The 25,222-nt window shown below is 41.4% G+C and overlaps 1 protein-coding gene and 1 long non-coding RNA gene across 8 annotated transcripts in view; one reads left to right on the plus strand and one right to left on the minus strand.

The window, feature by feature from the left end:
• MKLN1 (muskelin 1) overlaps positions 1–25,222 on the minus strand; it is a 283,551-nt gene that overhangs the window by 154,658 nt on the left and 103,671 nt on the right. For 2 of the 5 annotated variants that reach the window (XM_074315599.1, XM_019751074.2), the window contains exon 3: positions 23,014–23,152. The exons of 2 other annotated variants lie outside the window; for them this stretch is intronic. In XM_074315599.1, coding sequence (XP_074171700.1) covers positions 23,014–23,021 — 8 coding nt within the window. In that variant the 5' untranslated portion in view covers positions 23,022–23,152. The remainder of the gene's footprint in view (positions 1–23,013; positions 23,153–25,222) is intronic. One more of the 5 variants, XM_074315597.1, reaches the window with a different exon arrangement.
• LOC109457907 (uncharacterized) overlaps positions 1–25,222 on the plus strand; it is an 80,031-nt gene that overhangs the window by 17,711 nt on the left and 37,098 nt on the right. For 2 of the 3 annotated variants that reach the window (XR_012490433.1, XR_002139120.2), the window contains exons 3-6: positions 1,438–1,523; positions 8,881–9,160; positions 16,717–16,904; positions 22,144–22,277. This is a non-coding gene — a long non-coding RNA (uncharacterized LOC109457907). The remainder of the gene's footprint in view (positions 1–1,437; positions 1,524–8,880; positions 9,161–16,716; positions 16,905–22,143; positions 22,278–25,222) is intronic. The other variant, XR_012490434.1, reaches the window with a different exon arrangement.

Genomic DNA, 25,222 nt, shown 5'->3' on the forward strand with positions numbered 1-25,222 from the left:
CTAGTGAGAGCCCATAAAGTCAACTCTTAAAGAAGAAAAGCATAATAAGTATTTAAACTTTTACTAAATTTAAAATTCTTCTTTCAAAAATGTGACCACTCTCACTAATCTATCCCATGGGACCGACTTCTGCTGTCCAGATCAGTTAGGGCTCACGTTTTTCTCCCTAGGGAGGCTATGTGATTGTCCCCGTGGAAAAAGTATCACCGTCATTCCTAAAGTATGGCCATAAATTTTTTTTTTAAAAAAGCTCTCATTTATTGAGCACTCTGCTGGACATACGTCATTTTGATGATCATAATAACTATGTCCATGTAATGTTACTATAGATTACAAATGAGAAATCTGAGGCTTAAAGTGAGATACTGGAAAGAGCATAGATTTTGCAAACTGATGGTTTGAATCTTGGCTCTATCTCTTATTAGGTATGTGACCTGGAGCCTCTGTAGGCTTTGGTTTGTTTATCTGTACTATGGCCATGATGATATTTGCTTCACAGGTTTGAGCACAGCAGCTCACCTAACCTAAAGTAGGTGTTTATTCTCTTCTTTCCATCCTGATGACAGGCCATGACTTCTAGGTCATGTTGGATAAATGACAGTGCCATAAAGTCCACCAGCAATTAATCAGGAGTCGATCAAGCTCCTTAATTCAGAACATGCTCATTAGGAAGTAAAGATAGCTTGACCTAAGTTTCAGCTAAAGTTTATCTTTAAATATCTTTGAAAAAAAGAAAAACCAGTTTGGTAATCAATTTCTTAAACCATAGTGTGGGAAGGAGATCGTATCTATTCAACTTAAGAGAACAACTTTCAGGGAGCTCTTTTGCACTTTACGTACACAGGAGGAAGCTCATTTACAAATCAATCTTCAAAATAGGCTCAACTTGTTCACCTGAGAAAAGAGTGCCCTTATTCATTCCATAGATGGTAGGGAACACCTTCTATGACCCACGCAGTGTTCCAGGCATTTGGGATACATCAAAGAATAAAACCAACATTCCTGCCCTTGTTTGCCTTCTAGTTAGGGGGAGACAGGAGAAAAACAAATACATTTGCAAATTATAGAGAATATTGGGAGTAGGTAGGTGCTAATGAGAAAAAGAAATGAAGCAGGGGTGCAGAGGAGGAGCCTGCAATTTCAAATAGGGTTGTCGTCGTTTCAAAGGTGACATTGGAGCAAGGATTTGAAGAAGGTGAAGAAATGGGTCGTGTGGCCGTGTCGGAGAACAAGAAACACCAAGGCCCTTGGGCAGGAGGGTGCTTGGCCTGCAGGGGGCACAGCAAGGAGGCCAGTGAGGCTGGAGTGCAACGAATGATGGGAAGGGTTTCATTTATTTAACAAACACTGAAATAGCCTCACTAGTAGCACTAGTCTAAGCACTTAAACAATAGTATCTAATCCACTATGTGAAGTGAATACTGTTCTCTTTTCCAGATGAGAAAACTGAAGCACAGGAAAGTGAAATAACTGCCCCCCAAATCATGTAACCATCCAGTTCTGGAGCAGAGACTGCAGCTCAGGTAATCTATCTCTAAAGACTTTGGGTGCTTTGAAGCACCCAGGTTGGTGTCCTGCCTCTTTGTAGTGACAGATGAGGTCTGATGACTGGGGACCAGATCCCATAGGTTGTTAAAGGCCACTGGGAAGGATTTGGGTTTGTTTTATTCTGAGTGATGTGGGTTTTGAACAGAAGAATGATGTGTGTTTGTTTTTGGGATTCCAGAAATTTCCAAAACATGTATGTGCTTTCAGTGTGTACTACTCTTAGCATTTAATATACTTAGATAAAGTCAAAAGACTCTCAATGTACGGGAACAAAGAAAATTGCATATGTATAATTTAGAGATGATCTCCCATCAAATACCATTTGTCTAAGGGTAAACGCTTTTGTTTTTTAAGTCATACAAGAACCACTTTATTGTGTGGATTTAGCAACACTTACTGGATTCCCCGAAAATAAGACCGGGTCTTGTATTCATTTTTGCTCCTAAAGATGAGTTAGGGAATATTTTCAGGGGATGTCATCCTGAAAAATCATGCTAGGGCTTATTTTCCAGTTAGGTCTTATTTTCGGGGAAACACGGTATGTACTTGGCTGTGCTTTCTTGGGGGCACCAAGGCAAAGTATTATCCAAAGAGCTTAGTTGTCCTACTTTGAAGGGGAAAAAAATGTATAGGAGCAAGTGGACTATGGAAGATATGTCCCATCTACCTACCGAAGGTGATGAGTTAGTGTTGCTGCCTTCTTGGGTCTTAATGTGTCAGCACCCTGAGGTGGGCCACCAACCTTCACAAGGACTCTACGACCTCAAGTGCCAAGTGACCCAGAGGCAACTGCCTTTAAGAGGATCTCAAGGACCCTGGCTCACACCACCCGCCCTGCTCAAGGAGCACTTAGGAAAAGCTCCAGCAGAGTCAGCCTGGAGAAGAGAAAGCTTTGGGAAGATTACACAGTCATCCAAGGATGACATTAATGATCATAATAATTGCCACCATTTATTTAGCATTTACTGTATGCCTAGCATCGGCCAAACGCTTTGTAAGCACGAGCTATATAGTAAACCAAGGCTTAAAGGGATTAAGTAAATTGCCCAAGACCATGTGCTGCTGTGACATAAGTGCAGCTCTTCCTGTCTCCGAAGCCCATGTTCCTACTCATATAGTCTATGCTGCCTAGGAATATAATTCTCTGTGGTTATTCCTTCTGTAACCTTCAAAACACTGACGTTCTGGAGGCAGCTCTAGTTCTGAATTTCCAACTGCCTGTTGGACATAACTGCAAGTTTCAGTCTTGACCTTTCTTGTTCTGTTGAGTTTATCAGACACATCTTATGTGCCTCATCAGATTCTCTCATCATCATCTCTCAAATCCTCAGTTCCAGTATGGAGAGTCCTCAAAAAACTAAAAATATATATGCCATACGACCCGGCAATTCCACTTCTGGATATTTATCCAAAGAAAACAAAAACACTAATTCGAAAAGATATACGCACCCTTATATTCATTGCAACATTACTACCGTGTTTCCCCGAAAATAAGATCTAGCCAGACAATCAGCTCTAGTGAGTCTTTTGGAGAAAAAATTAATACAAAACCCGGTATTATATTATATTATATTATATTATATTATATTATATTATATTATATTATATTATATTATATTAACCCTGTCTTATAGTAAAATAAGACTGCGTCTTATATTAATTTTTGCTCCAAAAGACGCATTAGAGCCTGATTGTCTGGCTAGGTCTTATTTTCAGGGAAACACGGTAGTAATAGCTAAGATACGGAAGCAACCTAGCAACCTAGATATCTATCAATAGTGAATGGATAAAAAAGATGTGGTGCATATATACGAGGTCTGACAATTAAGTTCGCGAACTTGTTGCAACGATGTTGCTAACCTTTTTTGAAAACAGAGGGATTGTTCATTATGAATTTGTACCAACTGGGCAAACAGTTAACCAAGTTTACTATTTGGAAGTGCTGAAAAGGCTGCATGAAAAAGTTAGACTAAAAGTGAGACGACCTGAACTTTTTCGCCAACAATTCATGGCTCTTGCATCACGACAATGCACCAGCTCACACGGCACTGTCTGGGAGGGAGTTTTTAGCCAGTAAACAAATAACTTTATTGGAATATCCTCTCTACTTACCTGACCTTGCCCCCAGTGACTTCTTTCTTTACTCGAAGATAAAGAAAATATTGAAAGGAAGACATTTTGATGACATTCAGGACATCGAGGTAATATGACAACAGCTGTGATGGCCATTCCAGAAAAAGAGTTCCAAAATTGCTTTGAGGGGTGGACTAGGCACTGGCATCAGTGCATAGCTTCCCAAGGGGAGTACTTCGAAGGTGACCATTGTGATATTCAGCAATGAGGTATGTAGCACTTTTTTTAGGATAAGTTCGTGAACTTAATTGTCAAACCTTTGTAAGTCCAGCAGAGAAAGACAAATACTGTATGGTTTCACTTATACGTGGAAACCTAAAAATAAAACAAAACAAGCAAGCAAAAGGAAAATGGACTCATAACATAGACCCAAGGGATCATTACCAGAAGGAAAGGGGTGAGGTGAACGGTGAGAAGGAGAAGAGGAACCTAGTCAATAATATTGCGATAAGTTTGCACAGTGACACAATTTTACTAGATTTAGTGGGGTGATCACCTTGTAAGGTATAAAAATGTTGAATCACTAAATTGTACACCTGAAACAAATACAACCAATCTAAGATTGTATGCCAACTATACTTAAATAAATAAATTTTTAAAAATCCTCAGTTCCTTATTCTGTCTCAGCCACTACTGCAGCTGCCTTGCTTTGTTTGGTTCCATGTAGTCCTGCTACCTCATCTGACACTTGCCCAGCCTGGCCCTCCCGCTTAACTGCCACTAAACAATCTGTCTCAACAGCTACATGTTGTGAATTTCTGGCTTCTCTGCCTACTCCCCAACCAGGATTAAAGACCATACCATAGAACATTGCCTGTAGCTTGCTGAGAGACAAACAATGGCAACATATGAGGAAAGTAACTCCTGGTGTGGTCAATTTTGATCAGTGGGAAATAGGATATGGGAGGGAATCATAAGGATGGATTCCTTTCCCTGTCTCCCCCTCAGAATTGACCTGAGCTTGTTTGAACCATATAGAGTGTCTAGAGATATTCTGCATGGACACGCTGGCATACCTATGTCTCAGCAGATTGCCCATACATCATCTTGCGTTGCTTCCTGTCTTTCTCTGTCTTTCTTCCTTTTTACTACCCTAGGATTTCATCTCCTAAATAAAACATTAGCGTGAATTCTTGGTTTGAGTTCTATTGTTCTAGAAAACATAGGCTAAGATATCCAGACACCGTCTCTCTCAATGGATCCACCACTTCCTAAATTCTCTTGGCTCAAAACTAAACTTCCAAGACATAATAATACTGTCAGTTTTATTGGTATATTTGATAGAATTCACTCATTCCTCCAAAAAGGTGCAGTTTATTTGAAAGAAAATAAAAATAATTGAAAGGATCCTGGGTGGTAAACAATTTCTGAACCAGTAGCTCAAAACTACCATCAATCCTAAATCCACTCATGTCCTGAGTATCTCACAACTAGCTTTGCCCTTCCTTTGTAATCTTGCCCTGGTCTGGATTCCTCACTTGGACTATTAGAACACCTTCCTAATTTGTCTTTCTGTTTCCACATTCGTCTACTTCTGATCTCATCGGAATACCATTGCCATCAGATCAATAGTCCTAAAAACTGATTTTATCTTGCTCTGCCATGTTAACTTTTTTCTTCAGTTAACTTTTCACTGCCCATAGAATAATGTGTCACGTTCCTGCTAAAACTAATCTTCACTCAAGGCCATCCGCAAACTCTTGTGACCTCCATTTCCAGCTTTAATACCAACTATAAAGGTTCTCTATTTGAATTACACCACCCAGTATTCTGAGCTGCTTGCTTTTCCCAAACATAGGTTGCACTTTTCTAAGACCACCAGACCTCAGCTATTGAATTAGAAAACAGAAGTACTTATGGGTTTTGGGTACCCCCTTTTCCCCCCCCAGGAAGTACCAGAATCGCTGCCACATCCATAACCACCTCCCAGGGATTTTTAATAGACGGGACACCAAATTATGTATCAACTTATCCTGCCGTTCCAAACAAGTAGGCGCCTAACCTAGGGCAAAAATCCTTTGCTGACGTGATGGCTTATCAAGGAATCTCTGCCTAACAGCCTGCACTGGATGGGGGCAGCCAAACCAGTCAGGTCCTTTGGGGGAGTTGAATATGAAATACAGGGAGGGAGTCGCCAATTAACGTTCTTCTTCCCTCTGTGTATCTTTTAGGGAGAAGCTAAAAGATACATAGAGGGAAGGAAGAATGTGATCACGTGGCCTCAGAAACCATGAAGCAATAGAAGCTGTGAGATAGAGAAAAGACTGGAAAGTACTCAGTAGCAAGGGCAGCGGAAACAGAGTCACAATGATAGCAGATAATTAGAGTACAGAGCAACGGGTAATTACTGCTGAAGAAGCCACAAGATAACCCAGCTGCTATGGCTGTATTGTGTGCTGCGTCACCTTCCAGGCCCCACTAGTCATTCCATAAACAGAGATTGAGGGAACCTGAGTCTCTCTGTCCTGGAGATCAAATGTTTGCCTCCCAGTCTCTGTATCAGTCAGTATCATAGCAGGAAACGAAAGGCACACTCACCTTGGGTTTTGAAAGGAATTGGATGAAGACACTGTTCCCAGGGAAGGATGTATGGTTAGGGAAGGTAGGAGCAACATTGAGGCACCCAAAGCCTAGCAAGAATGGAAGCTCAGGGCTGAAGAGACGAGGGGAGGAAATAATGTGATGGGAGTCTAGAAAGAGCTAGGGACCATGAAGGGGCATAGCTGCTGCCAGAACCATGGTGCTAAAAAGCAGGGAGGAAAGAAGAAATATATCAACCCTTTTTTCCTCCTCTGATACTTTCTGATGCCTCCTACTGGCCAAACCCCACAGTAAGCCAGAGGGCAGTAGATAGAGCCCAGGGGATGTCATCCGTGGGTAACAGCTTCATGGGTCACAGAGCAGGGCAGAGAAGCATAAGGGGCTGTCATGGGCTGACTAGTGGCCCCTCCCCCAAAAAATGTGTCCATGCCCTAATACCTGGAACCTGAGAATATTAGCTTGTAAGATGTGATCCAATTCAGAATCCCGAGTAGACGAGCTTATCGTAGTTTATTTTCATGGGCCCTAAGTGCACTCACTTGTACCCTAATAAAAGAGAAGGAGGGGAGTTTTGAAAACTAAGAAGGGGAGGCAATACGACCAACATAATCAGAAATTAGAGTGAAGTGGCCACAAGCCAAGGAAAGCCTGGAGCCATCAGAAACTGGAAGAGGCGAGGAACAGACTCTCCCCTAGAGCCTTCGGAGGGAGCGTGGCCCTGCCAAAACCTTGATTTTGAACTTCTGGACTCCAGGGCTGTGAGAAAGCAAAAATTCTATTGTTTTAAGCCACCCAGTTTGTGGTAATTTGTTAAGGCTGTCACCGGAAACTAACACAGGGGCCAAATGAAGAAATACCAGCACAAACTGTATTCATCTCGAATGCCGTGCTGACCAGGATGATGTGTCCCCAGTCACCTTGGCTGGAAATTCTTTTGCCTCCCTTCTACATCCCCTTTGGTGCTTCTTTTTGGACCCTTCCTTTGGATTCGACTTAAACGTTCCCAAGTTATAGTGACTTCTGCATACAAATACCTTTTCATCCTAACCAGGTTATAACATTCCTTTTGAGAACGAGAACCCTGCCTTGTACATCTTTGTAGCCTGTGAAAATCCTAGCACAGTACTTTGAACAGAGTGGATATTCTGTAATTGGTAAATGAGAAAGAAAGCTTCCATCTGTCCATCTGTAAATGGAAAATAGCAATTTCCACAGACATGCCTTTCAGAGATGATAATGGCAGTGTTTACCAGAAACAATTTCTGTACCTGTAACAAAATGATATATCTGAAACACCCACTCCTGCTGGAGCAGTACCTTAGGAAAAAATTACATTTAGTTTTACCATGTGCTCCATTTCATGTGGAGTTGAAACTCCCTGCAGTTCACCCGTAGGAAAAGGCAGGGGATTAATAAGAAAATCTAAGAACTGAATATTGGTGCTCTCTCAGGAACTTTGATTCATCCAATAAATATTTATCAAAGGACGATTATGTTATAAAGTACAGTCCATAAATGCCGGACACACACACACACACACACACAAACACACACACTAAGGCATGATCCCAAGTAATTGTCACACAATATGATGAATGCTTTTTATAAGAACAAAATGCTATGGGACCAGAAAGAAGGAAATGATTAACTCTATGGATGGGAGTTTCACCAAAAAAAGGTCACATTTAAGCTGAGTTTTTTTAGGACTTCATCAGGCAGAGGCGAAGTCAAGAGCGTTGGGAACCAAGAGAAATAACTTTTCCTGAGCTGTTGCCAAGCAAACCACACCCTCAGCTCAGCCCTGTTGTATCCAGCCCTATTTTTATTCATTATCCTCATAGCTGGTGGATAGTGAGAGAGGAGGAGAATGCTGACTGCTTCCCTACTTTGCATCTAGATTTGCATCAAAGAAAGGAGATTATCTGGAGGAAAAGTAGAGGCTGACCTCTAACAAGGGCAATAAAGATGAGTCTGGAGAACCATGCAGTGAAGCCGTAGTAAACACACTTACCTTTCCTGAGTTTCAACCTCCATTCTGAAAACTGAAGTGGGCTATCCTATGGAAGTGTGTGATACCTGGACGTAAATAGCTCAGAGGAAAGCAGGCAAGGAATGAAAGCACCCCTTAGTCTCATTGCCCCAAACCAGGAGGCACTTCTTTGTGGCAAAGTTCCCTTGAATGGGAATAATGGCTGAAGCCCTTTTCCCTCCCCTACGCTGACCTTCAGATCACTCCTTGGGGAACAGCTCTGTCCCGGGCACCGCCCAACTTCTCCCCCCACTCAGCCCTTCTAGGCCTCTGAGACCAGAGCCGAGCTGGTTATGAGTGGGAGGAGTAAACCCTTGGGAAAGCAGCCAGGAGAGAGGGAAAGACTGCCCTAAACCTACCAGGGGGGCCGAGGGTTCCCCATCCTCACCCTGTACCTTCCACTGGAAAATGGGGAAGCTGGGAAACCAGATTCCAGCCTCAAAATCCACATCACTTGTCCTTGTTTTCTCAAGAAGCCTCTACCTTCCAGCCCTTGCCAGGAAGCCGGCGGCATTTTCACAAAGCAGTAATAACAAGGACAGAGAGTTCTAGCCTGCTGGAGCCTGCTGGCTGGTCACTCTTTCCACTGCCTTTTGTTTTCATGCATCATTCCCTTACTTGCTTCTCAGATTCCTCAGGGCTTTGAAAAAGCCACAAATGCTGCATACAGTGACACCACCCAGCGGGCTGGCAGACACCGCTTCCATGCGCCCTGCCCGAAGCGATGGCACAGAAGCAAGCCCTGACAACTGACGCCCCATCGTACAACTCGTGAGAGGCCAGACAGCTTTGAGAACGCGACCCCCGAGCACCCATCAGCCTAGCCGGCAAAGGGGGGGCTTCACATAAGTGCCACCCAGTGGACTGGTCCGTCACATACCTCTGTTTGATTCAAAATGCATCTGCAAGGTATGTTGGACAATGATACTTCTCTACCTGTCCTCAAGGATCTGAATGCAGCCAACACATGCCACCAACGAAGTGACAGTGCATTCTCACTGTGACAATTCTCACATCCATATATTAGATTGTGGATACATACATCCATGGGGCAGAGGCTCTCAGTGATATTCGTGGTTCACATCACCTGGGGCCTGTTTCAGACCACACTCCAGAGCAACCCTACCAGAATCTGAAAGTAGGGTCCTGGCATGTTGGTTAAACTTGACAGTGTTGGTTAGAATGCGGGAAAGAGAAATTCTCACATACCATTGATGAGAGTGAAAATTAGTTCGGCTACTACGGAAAGTAACCTAGAGAGCAATGGAATAAAGTTGAGAATGTGCATATTCTATTCCCTAGAAATTTCTATTCTAGATACAGTCTAGAAGAACTCTCACACGTGTGCCCAATGAGGTATCTATATGTAAATTCATTGTATCATGATTTGAAATAGCAAGAAACGAGCATAAATATCTACGCACAGAATATATCCTAGAGCATTTGTGTGATGGGACTATATTGCAGGGCTATCTAGTATATCTATTTTATAAAGAAGGGACTAGCTCTGCAAGTACCACATGGATACATTTCAAGAACGTGATATTGAAAAAAACACAAATTTCAGAAAAATATGTATGCTACTTATATACATGTTTAAACAACCAAAACATATATGCTGTGTAGTAAAAATATAAAAACATGGGAGAAGGATTCCCACAATCTTTAAGAGATTGGGTATCTCTAGGTAGAGGGGATGGAAGGACCTACCATTGTAACTAAAATGTTTTATTTATTTATTGTTAATCTTAAGGAACCATGGCACGCTGTTATCATTTATGAAATCTGGACAGTGGATATCACATGTCCCAACAATGACTCTGAGCGTCTTCCATAGCAGAAGGATCTTTTGAGATTTTTAGGATTCTCAAGTGCTGAAAATAAAAGTTTGTTTATGGGGATAAGCCATCCCCGGAAACGCAGAGGTCACTACTGAGCCCTCTTAGTAATGTCTGCCCTTTGAAATGTTTTCCATTCATGGAGTCGTTGTTACACAGATTCACACACACACTCTCTTACTCAGGTGTGCTTGTGACCTCCTTGATTTGTCAGGATCCTTGATCGCATGCAATGGAATGAAGCTAGGGATTGGTGCCCATTTGGATACCATTATTATAATCATATCCAGAGATTCCCAAACCTGGCGGAAAATCAAAATTACCTGATAAAAAATTTAAGGCCATCATCCATGCCTCGGCCTCTGAGGATATGATGCAGTTGTTCTGAGGTGAAACCCTGGAATCTGTATTTTTAATAGGCTTGTCAAGAGATGCTGATGATCAGACAGGTTTGAGAAATGATGATAACTAACTATGGTTATGTTTCACTAATGTTTTCAAAGAGGTTAGGATGGGAGAGAGATGGGAGAAAAAGAAGCAAGAAAACTAAAGGAGGAAAGAAAGGAAGAAGGAAGAAGGGCGGGACAGAGAGAACTTTCAAGTCCTTCCTACTCTGTTTTTTCCTGACCTCTGCAACTTTGAATTATCTCTCCATCCCCTGAACTTTGCTACAGCTCTAATTATCTGTAATGTTCATTTGTCAATTCTGTACTTCCCTTTACATTGCTGTGATGGGCTATTATTTACTCACTAGATTTATGTCTTATTTCTTGAATTAGGCTGTCAGTTTATTCAGGACAGGGACCATTATCTTGTTTATCTATGTATTTTTTATAGTATCTAACACAATGCCTTGAACAGAGTAAACAGTAAAGCATCATGATTAAGAATATAAGCTAAAACAAGCTCAGAAATATGGCAGGACATAAGATCAATATACAAAAATAAATTGTATCTCTATACACTAGCAATGAGCAATCTGAAAATGAAATCAATGCAATCCCTATCCAGATCCCAGCTTTTCTTTCTTCCTCCCTCCCTCTCTTTCTTTCTTTTTCTTTCTCTCTCTCTCTCTCTCTCTCTCGCTCTCGCTCTCGCTCTCGCTCTCGCTCTCGCTCTCGCTCTCGCTCTCCTTTCTTTCTTTCTTCTTCCTCTCTCTTTCCCTCCCTCCCTCCCTCCCTCCCTCCCCCCCCCTCTCTTTTTGTTTCTTTCCAGAAATTGACAGGCTCATCCTACAATTCATATGTAACCCAGAATAGCCAAAACGTTATTGAAGAGAAATTCAATAATTTCTCTTCAATATTGAAGAGAAAAAACAAAGTTGGAAGATACACATTTCCTGATTTCAAAAACTGCAATAATCAAGACATAAGGCATAAGGATACATGTTTAGATCAATGGAATTGAATTGAGTGTCCTGAAATAAACCCTCACATTTATGGTCAATTGATTTTTGACAGAGGTGCCAAGACAATTCAATAGGGAAAGTCTAGTTTTCTCAATAAATGGTGCTGGGTTAACTGGATATTCACATGCAAAAGAGTAAGTTGGACTATACCTCACACCACACAAATAAATTAACTCAAAATAGATCATAGACCTAAATGTAAAGTTACTCCTAGCAGAATACATAGGAGTAAACCTTTATGACTTTGGAATTGGCAGTGGTTTCTTAGATATGTCACTAAAAGCAGAAGTAACAAAAGGGAAAAATATAGATACACTGTACTTCAAAATTAAAAACTTATGTGCTTCACAGAACACCATCAAGAAAGTAAAAAGACAACCCACAGATTTAGAGACAACCTTTGCCAATGGTATATTTGACAAGAAAGTTCTATCCAGAATATATAAAAACCTATTATAAGTCAGTGCTAAAAAGACAACCCAGTTAAAACATGGGCTAGCCTACAACCCTGTGAAAAAATAAATTTCTGTTATTTAGGCCACCCAACCTGTGGTATTTTGTTATGCCGGCTGTAGCAAACTAATACAGTGGTTCTTTTGAATAAGTAACAATGATGTCATGTCTGAGAAAGGCCTATACTTTGAATTATTGCATTTTTCAGGGTGGTATCTTTTGATCACTCATGTCATCAATTGTTAGACATGTGAGAACTCTCCAGAAGATCAAGTACTATGCAATAGTTTCCATGCACAGGCCCTGTAGAGCCCTGGCCTTTGAGGAGGCCCCATTCACCTACCCACAGGAAGGTAAATAGAGGCAGATCTCTCCAGACCCTCGGGATTTTCATAAATTGGTGGAGATTGATCCAGGTGTGCTTAAAACCTGAGAAAATGTCATTTCAAATGATGTTTAATGACTGGAGAACTTTTAATAACATGGGGGAATGATTCTCTTATAATATGAAGTAAACATTTTAGCGTGCAAATTTAACAAGTATAGACCCAATCATCATATGTGTGTGATGATACGCATAGAAGAAAGACAATAGAAATACAGTCGAAGCCAACATTAACTTTTTCTTTGTGCTGAGATTACAGGTTGTTTTGGGTTTTTTTCTCTCTACCTTTTTGTATTTCAGAATTTTCCAAAGTGGGCATGTATTATTTTTTTAAACTCACAAAATATGCTTATATTTTAAAGGTTAAAAACTGGGGCAGAGGGTCTCTAACCCACTGCAGTATTGAGAACCATCTCCAGGAGACACAGTTCTGGGAGTCCTCGGTCACATCCAAGTGCTGTTGGAATCCTGTTGCCCACATGTCCTCTTGAGATCTGGCCATTGGCTCCTCCCCCATGCCTGGAAATTCCGATTATGCTTCTGCAGTGCCCTCATGTCTAGAACAGTTCTCTAAACACTGATGCTCCCTTCAGTCCTCTCACCCCACACTCTGAATGCAGGCTTTTCTTTCTGGATTCCGGTGCCCACCCCTCTTTCTCTACGAATGACTCAACCCCACCTTTCTCTCCCTCCCTTTCCCGCACCTTTCTCCCAGCCTTTTGTGCTCTGAGGCTGCCTACAATGGCACATGGTCATCTGTGTCCTTCAGGGGCACAGTGGCTGAGAAGTAACAGGCACAGATGGGGGTGGGGCAAGAGAAGGGAAATACTGGGGAAAATGTTTCTGGGTTTTCCTTCCTCAGAGAGCTCTGACATGCCTGGCTGCTCTCCACTCCTCTTGTTCCTCCTCCTTAGAGGAGGGGCTTAATCTGACTGGGGAATTGTGAGGCCTACACGGGGCATGCTCAGTTTAGCTCCTCCTTCCTTCCTCTTAAGTATGTACCTGCCTACAGTGAGGATCTCACCTGACTCTGCTCCTCTGGGGGCAGGATCCCCTTCCTACCCCAACCCTCAGCGCCAGCATGAAGGTTGGTCAAATGTTACCTGTGACTGGATGAGTAAGTCTACTTAATTCTGAAACTCATTTAGTATTTCGTATCCCGTTATATCTCATCATAAACAGCCTTGATTGGCAGTAAAAGTAACGTTTTGGTCTTTATCTGCTCACTCTTTGTCTCATTTCTCATCTTAACCTGAATCCCAGGATGGGGATTGGAGCTTTACATATGTTAGTTTATTTAATCCCCGCAGCAACCCCCGGTAGTGGACAGTATTTTCCCATTTCACATAAAAGGAAACTGGTGCTCAGAGAGGTTAAGAAACTTGCCCAAGGTCTCACAGCTAGTGAGTGGCCGATGTCTCTCTGACTTCAAAGCCCAAGCACTTTGCGCTGCATCAGACATTGTCTTTGGGGGCCACCAAGACACTGCTTAGGGATTGAGGTAGCAATCTCGTTTTGTTAAGACTTCATCCTAACCACGTAAGCTATCAATTGAGCAACACGCAAGGGAGACAAAGGTGAAACAACCAAAGGACAAAGAACAAGGAGATTATAAAACTCTAGACCAAAAACGTCAAGAAATTTTTCCCCTGATTTCTGCTCTGGCTCCCCCAGTTGTAAACTAATTCAGTAATATTCTGTCCTCCTTGGGTCAGACCACATGTCATGCTTCCCTGAGACTGGTCCCTTTGCCCCCACTTGCTATTCAAAAACAAATATATTGTCATATGGCCTTGGGTAGCACATGGAGTAAAATAATAATTGTAATGAATAATATGAAAACCAGAAGTCGTGAAATGATGAAAAGAAAATGATGTTAAGATGCCCACCATAAGGGCTGACCCTTTAAACAGACAAGCTGAAGAAGATGTGTTGATCTGACCCCCGAAGCACAGTCAGCTGGAGGGATGAGCCAGCCACGGAGAGAGCCAACACCTCACCAGATGCCAAAGGACCAGGGAGCATGTCCAGGAGCTCAAACCACTGCTCCTTTCTTCTTATCTTCCCGACAAAAGCTCAGAAAGGGCAAGGCCTCCCACAGGTTTCCAGGCACATTCCCAGTCGTCCTCCAGGGAAATGTGATGCAGGGAGATGGAACCATTCCAAAAGAGTGGTTCAAGCCAGATGAGGAATTACAGAGAAGACAGCCTTCCATGGAAACGACCCTGCCTCCTAATCCCCGATGTCTTCATTAGGGAACTGAGCACACAGGCACACCAGCTGGTCTCCACCGCTTCCAAGCACTGTGGTGCCGTGGAAAGAACGATGCTGAACGGCTGGCGACAAGAGACTGGCCTTCTCGTCCCCGGCTCTGCCGCATTTTAGCTGGGTGACCTTGGCAGACATACTTAGCTTCTCTGGGCCTCACTTTCCTCGTTTGTTAAATGAGGTTTGACTAGACAGTGACGTTTTCCGGTTCTGAAATCCTATCTTTCATCTTTGGATTAGCGTTTTACCTTTAAAGAAAATGAAAGCAGGCTCTTGGGTGTTGTGCTTCTCAGAGATGCTGGTATTCCAGTGATCATGCCTCTCACCTTTCCAGGAGTCGGCATTGGCTTCCGTCCTCCCACAAAAGTAAACCTACGTTCTTCAGCATGCATTCAAGTTTCTTCGTGATCAGCCGCATCTATCCAGCCACCCTCCCCTCATGCCCACTAATAATGTATTGTAGGCTCTGGCAATACTGGACTATTTGTCCTCCCTATAATACTTTCTTCCTGCAGTATCAAATATTAATTAAGCATGTCCTCTGTGCTGTACACTCACGTAGGTGAGCCTTTGCACGTACTGTTCACGTTGCTCGGCCTGCCTTGTATTAATTAAGGTAGAGCTTGCTGCTATGACAAACAAGCTACATCTCAGTAGATAAACACAATAGAAGGATAGTTCTTCGCATGTAACCGTTCAGTGTGGGAAGCAGCCTTCAACCCAGCGTACTTCTATTTTGCAGCTCTGGCATCCTCTAGGGTTTAGTTCTTTACTTCCAGAGCTAACAGTTGGGAAAACGACGGAAGAAAAGGCACACTCACTTCTTAACCTCACCCAGAAATGATGCGCTTCACTTCTGCTCACATCCCATTAATGAGCACTGGTCACCTGGCCCTTCCTAGATGTATAAGGGAATTGGAAATTAGTAGGGCCACTTCCCAGAAAAAAAGTCATACTATGGAATGAGAAAGCATTGATGATCAACCAGCCTTTACATACCCTTCCTTGACTTGTCTACTTAGCAAAGCCTTCTTCACCCTTCAAGTTCAAGTGCCCCCTCCTTTGTGAGGTCTTCCATGACCTACGTAGGCAGATTGAGGTCCTACTTTCTTATGCCTCACTGCACTTTTCACGGTTCTCCATTATGACAATTACCATAATGTACTGTGCGGTTTTGCATGCCAGTCTATTTAACTGGGCTGTGACCCTTGAGGTAAGAATCTTGTCTTTTCATTTTTCTATTTGGAAAGCTTAGCATAGTGTTCGTAAATAGTAGTTTTACAGTGCTATTTAATGAATTAATGAATATTACCAGTGACTGAAAGAAGGAACGAATGATTCCCCTAAAGAAAAGAAGCTGGTTTTTACAAAGGAATAAAAATCTCAGTTTAAAAACACACAACTATTGGTGATTCAAGGTTATCCAACATGCTAACAAGAAAATAAGCTTCCCAGATAAATGTTACAATTATAACTGATATTTTGCATTATTGTTATTTATTTAGCATTATGTCTCTCCTATACACTCCAGCAGAGTAGGGACCATATATGTATTGTTCTCTGCTCTGATTCCAGCATCTAGCCCACTGTCAGGCACATAGTAGGTACTCAATAAATATCTCAGAATGAATGAATGGGTAAAGAAATGAATAAATCCATGAATGAAGACTGCATCCTTAATTGCGTGAGCCAGATAACAAATGCATAGCTTGGACGATAAGAGGAGAGTGTGGATGGGGCAGTGAAAACTCACCACCATCATTAGAAAAACAGCACAAACTGCTTGTCACTGCTTTTAACATCATGACTTGGACGGTCCATGTCATCGTCCTCTTTATATAAGATGAACAAACATTGTTGGAGGAAGCTAAAACCGCAATGGGAATAGTAGCCTGTGAGTAAATGAGAACAAATGGATGTCTCGAAAATGTCGCACTATGCAATACTCTGTCAGTTGGTTAACAAGAGAGGCAGGAAGCAAGAGGGCAGCCAATTACGGCATCGGGACAACCGTGAAATATACATTGATGGACAAAAAACATGCTTTCATGGTTTTTGAAGAGGTATTGAGACAGTTTTTCACATGTTTGTAACACATTGATTCTCCTCCTAGGTCCCACATGACGAAGTTTGGTTTAGCTATTGCCTATGGCTTCTGGTGGATTACTTGCCAGACTTTGTCAGCAGAACTATCTGACGATGCGAAGGGCAACTTTCAAGTGCATGAGCAGCTTCGTCACAACCTCTGCATGGCCTTGGTCCAGGTCTCCTGAACCCCTGGAAAGTCTTAAATGTAAACAAGTAAGTTTGCAATGTGGACTGATGGGTGGTGGTGATGAGGTTATGGTGATGTTGACAGATGGGCTTTTTCCAGAAACGGACCAAGACATTAGTGGTAAAGCTAGGCATTAAGTGACCTGAAAAATAGGGCAGTAGTACTTTTTTTTTTTTTTTGCACACCTTTGATAATACACCAAAACAGGACTATAGGCCTGCCCCAAGAAGCTACCTGTCTCCCCTGTGGCAGAAACTGCTATGAGCTGGGCACACAGCTAGACTATATTTCCTAGCCTCTTTTGAAGTTAGGCAGAGCCGTGTGACTGAGTTTTGGCCACTAGAACGTGGATGGAAGTGTTGGTGCCAATGGCAGGTCTGGTCCATAAGGAGTCTCCTGTGCAATGCTCGGTAGGCTCTTTCTCCATCCGCTGGCTGAACGGAGAAGATTCTGAGAACCTAGAGGAAGGTGAGCCGAAGTTGGAAGGAGCCAATGTCCCTGGATTACTGCAGAGAAATCACCACATTCCACACACTTCTATCCCTACCGACCCATTTTGGACTGTGACAAGAACAGTACATTTTGTTGGGTCAAACGATTGAAATTTTAAAGTCCCCTGTTATAATAATTAGCCTACGTTCATTAATACGGCTCTATTTCCCAACTTTCAAGTGGGAAGAAGACTAGGGTAAATTTCGGGAGTCTCAGAGGACTGAGATTAAAGAAGGTATCAGAGAACACACTCAATATCCGGGACTATTGCATTTATTGGGATTCTGGAGTTAATTGTAAAGCCTTAGAAATTTCCATAGAGCTGAAGCCATGCACGCATGCTAGCCTCTGCTCAGCTAACCAGTGCCCTCAGGACATTTTCATACTCTTGGGAGAACAGTGAATAACTATCTCCCAACTATATATCACAGGAACCCCCAACACAGCTTGTTTGAGTTAATATGCAGATAATATCACACTCAAAACCTGTTTTGCTTTTGCTTTTGTGTTTCGCTAAGCATGGTGATTAAGAAGAAGAAGAAAATAAATGAGTAAGTAACTTTGTGTTTGGAGGCATATTTTTAAAATGATTACACAAGGTTTGCTGAGCACGGTCCTAATTAACAATTATGGGGGAACCAAGCACTGTGGCAAAAATGAGGTCTTTGGGTGCTTGCCTGAAGATGCTATTGGGAAACTTTTGTTTACTTACTAGACTTTGAAAACTAGATCCTTCTTCAAATAGCCTCCGGGTGTTAAGGACAATAAATAAAGACATGCTGATTGAAAACATTTTTAAAAAAACCAATTTATTGCAGCCTTTAAAATAACAAGGGATACATTTAGCTTAAAACAGAATATTCTAAACTCATTTTCCTGTCCAACAGACACACCAAACTTAAAGGTTGGATTCTACAGGTCATCTCTCTAAAGATGCTCCACCAAATGACATTGAACAGGGGCCTGGGACAAGGGCTTCTAGAAAGTGCTAGGTAGCTTCTAGCTGCTTGTTGTAAACCTGAACCCATTAATGGAAAGGGGGCAATTAATCTCCCTGTCTTGGGAGTGCCTAGAAAAAGGGATGAACTGGGTGATAGTCAGGGCCTAAGGGGAAGGAAAGGGTAAGAGATTTAGGGGAAAGTCTAATGTTTTAGAAGAATCCACGTGGAGCTGCCATGGAAGAAGCAGACTTGGGACAGTACCTTTCTCTTCAGGCTATAACTTCTATTGCCTCATTTTTAAGGGGTGAAAATTCAGCTATGACGATCCTCTAACTTCTGTCACCTCTCCCACAAACTTCATCCATCTTCTATCCCTTTTCCCCAAGACACTCCATTCCTTTGCCTTCCTACCTAAAATCCCACGTCTTCATAAACAGTTAGGTAGCGAGGAGCAGACCTGGTATTTCCTGAAGCTCGTCCCCAGAGCCATGCCCCAATCACGTAGGAATCCAGCAGAGTAGCAGGTGGGCTTCAGGATATGTTGCGAAGGTGTGGTTAGGGAACTGAGTATCCCCCTCCAGGCAGGACTCGTTCATCAACACAAAGGACCTGCAGCCTCCTTGTTGCCCCCCCCCCCTCAGCGCCCTCAGCACTTGACAGGAGTTTTTAAGGGGAGACTGGTGTTGCTACGGGAGAACTATGTTATGTTAGTGCTTCTCAACTTCTCTCAACGACCCGATACATTTTCCCCCCCAAGAGGTTTATTCATTGAAAAATGTTTATGTACTAAATAAATCACATTTATAGAGAAAACATATTAAGTATTTCTTAGGTACCAGGTATTAATGAGGACGTCACACACATTATCTAATATCCTCAAGTAGGCCGAAAACTAGACATCTTTAGCCCCCATTTTGCAGATGAGTAAACTGGGGTTCAGAGAGGATAAGTAAATAGCCCAAGTCTTATTGTTACAAACTAAATTCTGATTGGCCTCACCTCTACAGCCACATTCTTTCCAGTATACTTTCTCTTTCCTGTAGGCAACACACACAGCCAGAAATTCTTTTTAGTACGAAGATACAGTTTTCACAATGAGTTACTGTGGCATAATCTTTCCCCATCTTCCAGTCCCCCCACTAACCCAAAAAAGGAAAGAAGCTTTCCATTACATAGTCAACCTGTTCAGACTTTATTGTGAGTACATATATAATGTCTTCTAGGTTTTGTGGTTGTTTTTTTAAGTACTGGGCGTGGTTCAAGTAATTCGATTGCTATCCTTATAGAATGCCCAGAGCCTGGAGAACCCAGACTGGAAACTGGAGCTAGTAGTTCAAAACCAATCGAAGTTGGGTAGAGGGAGTTCAGAATACAGATTCACGTACACGACCTCCTCCTCTGGGATTCATCCTCCCATTCCTTTGATCCTGTTGTGTATTCAGTGACCTGCCATGGGCTGATGGGAGGCAGGGAATCCTTGGGGAACACAAGCTTTGGTAGCAAAAGGGGGAGTCATCGAAGCATGACAGCCTAGGATGAGTGGCAAAGAAGGGAAGTGAAAAGAATGAGTGAGGGGAGAAAGGAACAAGGAGAGAAGAAGGAGTGGGGAGAGGGGAAGGGGAAGTGGAAGAGGAGAAGGGAGTAAGAGATAAGAAGAAAAGACGTGGGGTTGGTATATATAAATAGGCGGAAAATAAGAAGAGAAACGGAAAAGGCTGACTGCTAGGTCTTGTAAACTATTGATGAGGTCTTCATCACCAAATGTAGTAATCCCCAGTGGAGGGAACAGGCATGTGTTGCTAGGTCTTCTAGCAGTGCTACTGTGGAAGAACTATTTCCTTAAAGGGACCTTTGCCACCTCCCCTTCCCAGCTTTGGTAACTTTGAAGCCAGAATCTTAAAAAAAAAAAGAAATACAGAATAAATGGAGAAACAGGATAGTACTAATTCCAGTAATAAAATGAAAACTGTTGGTCCAGTATCCTAAGGTTAAATTCTGTCCTGCTTTGCAGAAAATTCACAACTCCCCTATTTTCATGCTAGCTGAAAAACAAAATCACAAAAATAAACACAAAAAAACAAGCAATAATAACCAACACCCCCTCTGGGGATCCAGAAATACAGGGCAACCTTGAACAGAATTTAACTGACTTGGATATTTAATTGCTGTAAAATAAAAGTATTTATTTGGAGATTAAAAATAATATATTTTACTTAGAAACCCAAATTCTTAGTTTAAATAATGAAATCTTTTAACCTAGTTGCTTATATTTTCAATAATCAGTTTAGGTTAGAGCAGCTAAAAGACAAGAAGTGAACATCAAAGAAAGAGAACAGATGCAAAGGTTTTCCTCACTCTAAAATTTAAAGAGAACTCAAGGAACAGCTAAAGATCTGTCTCTTCTGCATCCTTAGAAAAATGCCGTTTCTTAGTTTTTTATTCTAAAGTCTAAAGTGTTTTTGTTGTTGTTGTTGTTGAGGGGAGAAGCGGAAGGTGAACAGGAGTTATTTTTAAATGCCATAAAAGATTCTCCTGTATCTGAATGCCCCAAGTGTTCTGACTGTCTTTAATAAGTGTTAGCACAAAGATCTATTTACCCATGGTTACATTCTGGCTAATGACCAAATTCAGGGTACCTTCTTCTGGGCCCAGAGAAAAAATAGTCTCTGCTAGACTTCATATTCCAGAAACGCTCAGCGATAAACTTGAACTCCTGCATCAACGCCACAAGGAGCACAAAGCCTCAGTCTTAATCTTCTTATCCTTTATACGGGATAAACGTCGCCTGTGTACCACGCCACAACTCAGAGTCCCTTTATCTGAACATTCAAAGTAGGAATAATCATTTTAAAACTCTGCAAGTCCAGTCTCTGTTTTTAAAAGCCTGTTTCTTTTAACAGGCTGTCCTCACCTTAACCCAGGGATTAATATTAGCTTCGTCAATAAGGGGACAACCAGACATTATGTACAGCCCAATCCGATGCAGTAGGAAGTACACAGCTTTACCTATAAAGAATTCTTACCGGAATGTTTACCCTGATTCTCATAAGGCCTTTAGGTCTAACTTTGAGCTTACAAGAAATACAGAGGACAGAAGAACAAATATAACAACACCATGAGAAAACAATCAGACAAATCCAGAAGATGGGGACATTCTACCGAATAATTACCTCATCCAGAAGCTAATGTTATGAAAATAAAATGCATGTGGGAGTGTCGAGAGGAGGCAGCTCTAGGTTGGGACCATTAGGAAACATAACAAGCAATTAAATATGTGGATCTCATGTGCATTAACCTCTTGGAAAGACTTTCGGAGGGTAGGGGGAAATCGGGAGTTATTCTTAAAGGTTATAGAGTTTGTTTGGGATAATATAAAAGTTTTGGAAAGGGTGAGGGTTGCACAACATTGTGAATGGACTTAATACTCCTGAATTGTACACTTAAAAATGGCAAAAATGGTAAATTTTACATTATGTATATTTTACGACGCAATTTGAAAAAAAAAGACACCATGGGAACAAATAGGGAACATTTGAATATGGATGGGCATTGAATACTGTTGAAAAATTATGTGAATCTTGTTAAGTGTGATAATGGAATTGTGTTTCCCCAACACCGATGTGTTTATTATTTAGAGATAAATTTTATTTAGGGGTAAAAAATATGTAAATATGTATACAAAATATATGTACATATATAACTTGCTTTAACTTACTTCAGAAAAAAAGATGAGAAAGGAAGAATATATAGCACATTTTTGCAATTGTTTGATCTAGGTGTTCTATATCGGATGTTCATTATACTATTCTGATTCCTTTTCTGTATGTACTAGAAGTTGGCAAAGGAGAGGGGAACCATGGACAAATCACCTGTCCGTACAAACTGTGATTGGAGTTCTGAATTGAAAACGTGAGTTAATCCTGAGGTGATGCTTTCTGGAAGGCCCAACTTTCCAGGGGTAAGAAGGTGAGTGGCACAGGATGAGTGAGTGTTGGTGATCGTAGTCACGTAAATCTCACCGAGGTCTTACACATAAAAAAAAAAAAAAAAAAAGCAGCCAAAAAGAAAATTCAGAAGGGTGAAGAGGAAAAGGTCAATCCAAAATGCGAGTGCAGGAAGTCTCCACAGAGATTCATTGCTATCAATGATAACTGGCTCCCCAGCCACCCCCACATCCTCCCTCGGGTGTGGTCTGCTTCATCGCACTGAAAGGTCAGACTGTTGTTGTTCTGGAAGCGAAACAGAGGAAAAGGGCTGTTTTCACCAAAGGCACCCTGTAGGTCATTTCCCTTTTACAAGTTAATGCACCAGAAAGCAAGTCTCTGGGTTGTGTCTCTTCTAGATCAATAGGAAACTCATCCCCATCCTTACTCTTCTTCATGGACAGAGCTTCAGGGTACCCTGACTAGAAGTGCACTCAGAAGAGAAAGGAAGAAGACTTGGAAACAAATAACCACACAAGGCTCTTCCTAAAAGCTCTGGGAAAGTACATGGATGGCTTCTCCTGCCCACAATATCTGATAACATTCACCAAGCACTTCATTTATATCAGCCATTGTAGTCACTTTGCTATAAAACACGAATCGCTTGAATAATTCTGCCATTTCCTTGTGGGTTAAAATCTTACTCGGAAATCTTGAAATGAGCAGCTTCCTCTCATGAGTCTTTGATGTTCAAGGAACTTTTAAGCATTCTTACTCACCAAGACATTCTGCTCAGGTTTGGTTTGCCACTGTCTTCTCTGCTATAGGCATCTCTGTATCTCAGTCAGGAATCGTCCTCCAACATCAAAGCATCTAGGAGAGGGACATCGATCTTCTTTCTGTCCTCTCCTTCCTAATCTGCAAGAGGAGACAGTCAGTACTCTCTGATTGCAGGCAGAGGGCCCTGTTTACAGGGAGCAGTAGGGTGAGTGGGCCTCCCCGCCTCTCCCTTCCCTCTCCTCATCCATCTTCTCCATTCATGTCCCCTTTCTTCCCTCCCCGTCCCTTCCCTCCCTCTTCCCTTCCCTCTCCTATCTTCTGTTTCCTTTTTCTAGGTGGCCTCAGTATTAGGAGGCCAATTCTCCCTTATGCTATGAAGTTCAGTCATTTGGTTCTCCTCTGTTCTCCCAAATGCTTTTGATTACTTGAGTGTCATCACATCCAGTGGAGGCTAATAAAATTGCAAGGTTCAGGTTTGGGCTTAGGGCAAGGAAATATGCCCCTTAAGTCTTCTATCTTGGCTGTGAGATGTAGGCCAGTTTACCAGAGAGCGCTGCATTAGTATTTCAGGTGCAACCTAATTAACGAAATGTTACATTACTATTAACTCTCTACTGTGAGGGGTAAAGGTCATACCTAGACTAAGCATAGGCTTAGGTATTCTTAGACCTCTTGTTATAATAGTTTATCTATCTATCTGTCTATCATCTATCTATCTATCATCTATCATGTCTATATATCTAACAGCTTATTGAGATATAGTATATATCACATTCGATACCAATTCACCCATTTAAATTATATAGCTCAATATTTTTTAGTGTATGCAGTTATGCAAACATAACCACAATCAATTTTAGCATATTTTATCACCCCCAAAAAGAAACCTTGTAGCCATTGTCAGTGACTCCCATTTTCCTCTTAAACTCCTCCATCAGACCTCAGCAATTAGACTTCCACTTTATTTTCTGTCTTTATAGATTTGCCTTTCTGAACATTTTATATAAGTGGAATCAGTCTTTTGTGACTGGCTTTCATGTAGTATAATGTTTCCAAGTTTTGTCCATGTTGTAATACCTCATTCCTTTTTATTGCCAAATAATATTCATTGTGTGGCTATATCATATTTTATTCAACCATTCATTAGCTGGTAGACATTTAGGTTGTTTCTCATTTTAGGTTACTATGAATGCTGCTGCTATGACCATTATGCACAGTTCCTGTGTGGACATATGTTTTAATTTCTTTTGGTTGTATATCTAGGTGTAGAGTTGTTGGGTTATATAGTAAGTCTATGTTTAATCTTTTGAGGAACTGCCAGATTTCCAAAGTGGTGTACCATTTTATATTCCCACCAGCAATGTATGAAGATTCCAATTTCTCCATATCCTCTAAAACCCTTGTCTGTCTGTCTTTTTTATTATACCCCATCCTAGGGGGTATGAAAATGTATCTGATTTTGGTTTTGATTTGCATTTCCCTAATGGCTAATGATGTTGAGCATCTTCTTATATGCTTATTGGACTTTTGCACCTCTTCTTTGAAGGAATATCTATTTAAATTCTTTGCCCATTTCGAAACGAGTATATTCATCTTTTTTATTATTGACTTGTAAGCATTCTTTATATATTCTAAATACATGTCTCTTATCAGATACATAATTTGCAAATATTTTCTCCCATTCTGTAGAATGTCTTTTTACTTTCTTGGTGGTATCCTTTGAAACATAAAAGTTTAAATTTTGATGAATTTTAATAGTTTCACCTCATATGTAAGTCAACAGTCTATCTGAGTTAGTTTTTGCATACGGTGTGAGGAAGGGGTCTATTTTCATTGCTTTGCATGTGGATATTCAGTTGACCCAGCACAATTTGTTCAAAAGACCGTTCTTTCTCTGTTGAATTATCTTGGCACTCTTTTCAAAAATCAACTGACCATAAATGTGACGATTTATTTCTGGACTCTATTCCCTTCTCCTTATGCCAGTATCACACTATCTTGATTACTGTCCTCCAACTTGTTCTTTTTTCGAATGCCAATTGACCATAAATTGAGGTTTTATTTCTGAACTCTCTATTCCATTCTACTGTATCTCTTTATGCCAGTACCATACTGTCTTGATTACAGTCCTCCAACTTGTGCTCTTTTCGAGATTTTTTTGAACTATTTTGGATTTTCATGCGAACTTTAGAATCAGCTTGTTGATTT

This window comes from Rhinolophus sinicus, linkage group LG11, assembly GCF_036562045.2.
Source record: "Rhinolophus sinicus isolate RSC01 linkage group LG11, ASM3656204v1, whole genome shotgun sequence".
Classification (NCBI taxonomy): Eukaryota; Metazoa; Chordata; class Mammalia; order Chiroptera; family Rhinolophidae; genus Rhinolophus; species Rhinolophus sinicus.